General features: G+C 36.4%; 1 protein-coding gene across 1 annotated transcript; it reads right to left on the reverse strand.

Annotated features, from left to right (window-relative positions):
* Positions 1-1,077: 1,077 nt before the first annotated feature.
* Positions 1,078-2,880, reverse strand: LOC109818064 (protein RGF1 INDUCIBLE TRANSCRIPTION FACTOR 1). Its single transcript, XM_020383461.3, has 4 exons — positions 2,724-2,880; positions 2,451-2,630; positions 2,008-2,223; positions 1,078-1,604 (listed from the first exon to the last, which is right to left on the reverse strand). Exons 1-4 carry the CDS (start codon positions 2,724-2,726, stop codon positions 1,377-1,379), a joined length of 627 nt encoding a protein of 208 aa, XP_020239050.1. The 5' UTR covers positions 2,727-2,880; the 3' UTR covers positions 1,078-1,376.
* Between the last annotated feature and the right edge of the window lie 3,526 nt (positions 2,881-6,406).

Genomic DNA, 6,406 nt, shown 5'->3' on the forward strand with positions numbered 1-6,406 from the left:
TGATTAATAAACTAAACATGAAAAACAAACTTTTTCAACTTTAGATTCTTGAAAGAAAAAAAAATTATTATACGATACACCTTCTTATCAGGATCGATTCAATGAAAATGAGGTATATCTTTTTATAAAAATATAATAATAATTAGTTGGTAGAACTATTTGTAACTATTAGTCTTAAAAACACAGTAGCATTAAACTCTAAAGAGTTTCACCGTTTTTAACTATCTAATCTTACCCAACTAGAGCCCAATAGAGCGGAGCAAATCCCAAAAAGTAATACTAAATCCATGAATTTAATGTTGAATAGAGATATGGTTAAAACTAAAATTTAATTCAGGTTTATTTGTAGTTTCCAACTGTCTAAAAGCATAAAAAAAAAATGCAGTTAAAGTTTAATAATAAGATGGTCGTCTTGATTGAGGAACTTTATGTTATTTAAAACTTGAAATATCTTAATTAACGTACCTACTATATGTTAAATTTGGATGACGCGCGTTTTCAGAATTGATAACTTTGAGTAACGATCAATTCATATCTGCTCTACCTAATTGTCTTGGCTCATCGATTCAATTATGCAATAGAGACAAGGACTCTAGGTAATTATAAAGACAACCAATGATTTGCATTTGGTACCCTTTCCATTTTCATATTTTCCCTAGCCAAAAATCCATGAAAAATGAAAATAAAAGAAAACAGAGACATGGGGAAAAGAGGGAAATAAAAAGTGAAACAGAGAGAACCCAAATCATTGAGCTCTCAAAAATTTGTAACGTGATAAGTTGTAAGTTAATTTGTCCTCAATACATTACATACAATGCAACAATTTATACAACATTTCTCTATCTGATCATTTATTATATTTCAAAATTCTCTTCTTGTTCTCTCTCTTAATCATAAAATTTTGTTGTATAAGTGTCATTTTCTTTGTTAATATTGGTCCGATTACCGTATGGTATAAACAGTGTGGTTAACTTGATGTAAACGGCCCATGTGGATGGTGGGCCATATAAAACTCTAAAACGGAGTCCACAAAGTCATGCTTTTAAATTTCTTAATGACATGTACACTCAGCAACTATTAAATATTAAACAAATATGCATTATTGGTTCTCCACAAGGGATAATTTGTTGTTTTGGGACCCAATCCCCAAAAGAAGGAACTTTCCTATATACCCTTTCCTTTCTTTTCCTTTCCCACTACATGGACATTCGACAAATGACACCCTCCCACCAAAGTCTACCATTTCTTTTTCCCTTTACTGAAAAAAATAAAATTATACTAACCAGATTCCCCAAGAGGGGTAAATTGTTTCAAAGGTAAACGGGGTTGAATGTTGAGTATGTACCACCAATTTTGAAGGTAAAAATAAATAATCATTATGAGCCAAAAGGTGCCCTATGAGGAATTCCTTTTCTTCTCCTTGCGTTTGAAGCAGCAAGTGGTGGTGGCGTGGCCGGGTACATGTCTTGTTGTGAGCCTTCACGCAATTCCTCTTCTTCATTCCTTGAAGAGTTTGATCTTCTTGACATACCCTCCATTGTTGATGCCTCATTTTTACCCTCCAAAGCAAACTTTGTATCCCCATTTCTCTTTATTCCTACGAGCTGATTTTACCATTGCCAACATTATAATAATTAATACAACTAAGTATCAAATTAGTCCAATCATATTCATTGATTATTTTAGTACACTATGCCATGTTCATGTTCCCCTCTCTTAATCTAATAGTAATAATAATAGTATTAACAATGTATGAAAATGTCTATGGACTAGATATATATATATATACACAAACATGGTGATTAATGGCGGTGGCCGGGAATATAATTATGATGTTGATGGGCTTTCAAATGTAGGTGATGATGTAGGGGTGGTGGGTGTTATACCCATATGAGGAGGGTGAATGGAGTTTTGAATTATGCGAATTTTGATAATGATATGATGAAACAATAGTTGTGACTTGTGAGAGGGAAATTAAATTAAATTAAGGTTAAGAAAATATCTCACCTTACACCCCAAAGAACAGAAGCGAAAGGGGTCCAAGAGGCTTCTGCCACAAATCTCACAAATGTGAGCTACTCCTTTTCCAGATTTTGGTGGAGGCCTCTCATTCAGAAACAGAACTCTGGCACCGTTGATCACATATGTCTGAACTCCACTAATGTCCAACACCTTCTGAATTTCCGCCACCCTCACTACATCGTGATATGAAGATCGCCTTATCTAATCAACAACAACACTGTTAACTTAGGATATGTACATAGATTGTGCAACACATAGTTTCAATCATTGTTATTATCAAAAAAAAAAACTCACCAACCCCCACCATTGTCCATAGGCTTTGACTTTGACATGTATAAAAAATCAGGAACAGAAAAGAGCAAATGCAAAAATTAAATGTGAATAATGAATTATACTATATAATATAGTATATTATAGGAGTCATTTACCTGAATGACTCGGTGATCCTTGTGTCTTGAGGAACGGCAATAAAAGCAAAATGCTTCCTCATTGCAATCGAGACAAAACATGTTACACTCGCTCTTAGCGGCAGCCCCGTGAATCCGACACACATTGAAAAAGGGTGTGGTTAGGAGTGGCTCAAGCCATGGAGGCACCAACATTGTGTCCTACTCAAAATAAAAAAAAAAATAAAAAAAAATGGGTATTCAATTGTAAATGATATAGAGGGTGCCAATACCATATATTATATATGTACATACCATGGTCTAAATTGATGTAATGTGGCTCAATGGTGGAGTGAGGAAGGCATTGGGATTCACTTGGGAAAACGAGAATGGCGGAATCAGAGAGAGAGAGAGAGTAAACGGGGTTGAACTAAGAATTCAACAAGAGAGAAGAAGCAAAGACTATAAGGACAAAGGGTTATTAAAGAACTGGGGATAGGAAGGAAGGGGTGAGATTGAAAGAGGTGGCTGAGGAAGGATAAGAGCCGTTGGATGAGAATGAGGTGTGGTTGTGCTTACGCTACTTTGGATCTTGTTTGCGTCTGAACATTGCAAGTGGCACAAGGTGGGGGCGGCTACGCATCAGGATCACCTCCTCAATAGCTGTATCTCTCAAACTCATCCACGATCGGGGAAACCTTTCTCCACGTGGCGTCACAACCACGGTCCATCAAATATTGGTGGGGACCACTTTCTCATGCCATAACATCACTTTAAAATATGTGATAAACTTTGATAGTTAATGTGCCCGAGAAAAATCGTAAAAATTAAATTATATAATCTCACTATTTTTATAATTAGGATGAATATTTGGTGTGTTAAATTTTATAAAAAGTGATTTTGAAATATTTAATTTTGTTTGGACACAATTTAAGATGTAAAAGTGTAAGTTGGTCCGGTTAGATTGAATTTGGATAAATTTATTATTTAATTTGATTAAAATTTAATGAGTTGAGTTTGTATATTTTTTAAAATCTATTCCAATTTGGAAGGATGTTTAGGGTTTTTTTTTTTATTTTAGACAAGTCTCCAAAATTAGAGCATTCAAAAATGTAATATTTATGTCTAAGTCTAAGATTTATAAATTTATATTTACTTGTTCATTGGTTTTATTGGTTCCGAAAACATCACGATTTTCTAAAGTTGTTATATTATCGTAATCTTTAGTTATTAAAGATAAAATTCTATCCTAGATACAGTTCTACATATCAAACTTATTCTGATCCCTTTTTATAAAGTGGTATCCCACATTAGAAGTTGGCCTCCCTCGATACTCAGGTTGCCCTTTCAGCTCGGCCTTCAACATGTTTGGCCAAAGATCTCCATCAAGGCCTCTCGACAGAACCATCTCAGAACTTATTCGAGATGATACACTTGCCCACTAGCCCTAAACTTAAAAGATGTAAAGACTTGATTAATAGTTGCAACGCTTGACTCCTCTCAACAGAAACATCTCAGACTTTATCTGTAATACCCATTTTATTATTATGGCATTTTCGTAAATTTTCAAAGGTATAGGGGTATTTTTAATCTTATTATTGGATGGCATTTTAGTAATTATCGGTGGCATTTTCGTAATTTTAATTAAAATTTTGGGGTATTTTCGGATTTTGGAACGGGCTGTTCCAAAAGCGGAACGGGCCGTTCCAAAAGAGAAAAACACGTGTACTGGGTTTGTGCAGTACAGGTCCGGAACGGGCCGTTCTCCAAAGGAGAACGGGCCGTTCTGCTTGGAGAACGGGGCGTTCCCCTTGCAGAACGGGCCGTTCTGCTTGGAGAACAGGGCGTTCTCCTTGCAGAACGGGCCGTTCCGAAAGGAGAACGGGCCGTTCTGCTGGGTTTCGAAACGGGCCGTTCCGGGGCCGTTCCAGTCGAAAAATTTACGTTGTTCTGAAGGGTTCAGAACGGGCGTTCCGTTTTCGGAACGGGCCGTTCTGGTTAGGTGGCGAAAATTTGCTATAAATAGGGGCCTTGGGGTGTTGGAATTGTATGCCTTGAGAGAGAAAATTTCTAGAGAGAGAAAGGGAGAAAGAGAGAGGAAAGAGGAGAGAAAGGAAGGAGAATCCAGTAGAGGAGATTCTGCCCGAGTTTCGGTTCCTGTTTAAGGAGAGAGGTGGAGGTTCTGCCCGAGTTTCAGTTCAGGTTTATACAAGTAAGGGTGGCATTTATAAAATTAATCTAGTATACAAGTAAGGGTGGCATTTATAAAATTAATCTAGTATGTTAAGTAAGGGTGGCATTTATAAAATTAATCTAGTATGCTAAGTAAGGGTAGTGCTTATAAAATTAATCTAGTGCGTATGACCATGATAGGAATAGTATAATTTTAATATGCTATTTTATGTGGAGATTTTCATTTCATATAGTATAATTTGGATCAATTGATGGTTGTTTTGGATATTTATATTATTATTATATTGACAAATTGGCATGGTTATGGTTATGTTTAATTATGGAATATGTTGTGTATGTGGTTTGGAAAAGTAAATAGGACTTAAAGGAGTAAGGTTATGGTATGGATTAGATCTCTTGGTGAGATCAGGATATAATCTTTGGAAAAGTATGAAATTGGGAATCCCATGGTGAGGATTCCAATGTGGAACTTTTCCAAAGGTTATATGATAAACCACTTCAGATGTTAGGTGGATTCTGAAGTACTCCTTTAAGTATTCTATTTGCTACCGGTATGGGGGCCAGGCCGAGTCATACCGATGGATGAAGTGGCCATGATCACCAGGGTTACGTGACGACGTAATTCCAGCTGTATATTTTCCATGAGAGGTCAGGTGTGATTCCTGTGTTGCTGATATGTTTCAGCGTGCGTGTCAACACTTGGTGGATGGTGTTGAGGCCAACATTGTGAGGATATGTTGGTGTGAGATCATGGAATAATTATACAGTGGTGTGACTTTGTTTCTGGATGTGGAATATGTATACAAATGGTGTGGATTGTATGCATTGGATTTTAGATTTGATTTATATTTGGCATGGAAATAATTATTTATAAGGTTTATTTCCTTGGTGCGGATATATATATATATTATGGATAAATATCTGTTTAATGATATTTTATCATGTACTATGGTTGGTTTTATATGTGCTAACCCTTGCATGTTTTCCATGTGGTTTGGACTGTGATGATCTCACTTTGTGGGGGAGCAGATCAGGTGTGAGGCTTGGGATAGCAAGAAGTCTTCTGATAGCTGCTTTGAGTAATAGCAAGGTTTAGAGCTTGACCAGCACCTAGGGTGTCTATATTATCTTTTGGATTACTGTATAATTTTACTAAGGATGATGACTCTGCTATAGCAGATTATATTATATATTTTGGAAACAATTTATATGTTATTGTATAATTACACTCTAGCGTAGCTGACTTTTGCTCTATTTTCTTTATTTTATATATTTTATTTTGGTTGGTTATTGATGTGACGGCCTAGGGTGGGTCGTTACAATTTTGGTATCAGAGCTGGTCGAGTCTCTTTAGGGTTTGTGGGAAATGGTCTTGTTGCATTTCCGTTGTGTGGAAATGAAAGGAACTTCATGAGTAACTTCATGAGTTTCTTGATCTTGATTAGGAATTTCTTATGAGTTTTAGTGTAAACTCATAAAATTCCTTGATTTTTTTAGGATGGCTGGTAGGGGAAATCATTCTAATTCTTCTTCAAGCATGGATGGGCGGCAAATTGCTCAAGCTATGGAGTTAATTGCTGCTGCTATTGGACAACAGAATACCTTGTTGGCTCAGATAGAGACTAACCGGGCTGCAGCTGAAGCAGCTAGGACTGAAGTACCTGATGAATATAGGGGCTTGTCAGAATTCAAAAAAGGGAATCCTCCTCAATTTACAGGTGTTGATGGACCTGAAGTTGCTGACCAGTGGATTGAGGAGATGGAGAAAATCTTCATGGTGATGCAATGCCCCGAGGAGAGGAAGC

The sequence above is a fragment of the Cajanus cajan genome, chromosome 7, assembly GCF_000230855.2.
Source record: "Cajanus cajan strain Asha chromosome 7, NIPB_CcT2T_4, whole genome shotgun sequence".
Lineage (NCBI taxonomy): Eukaryota > Viridiplantae > Streptophyta > Magnoliopsida > Fabales > Fabaceae > Cajanus > Cajanus cajan.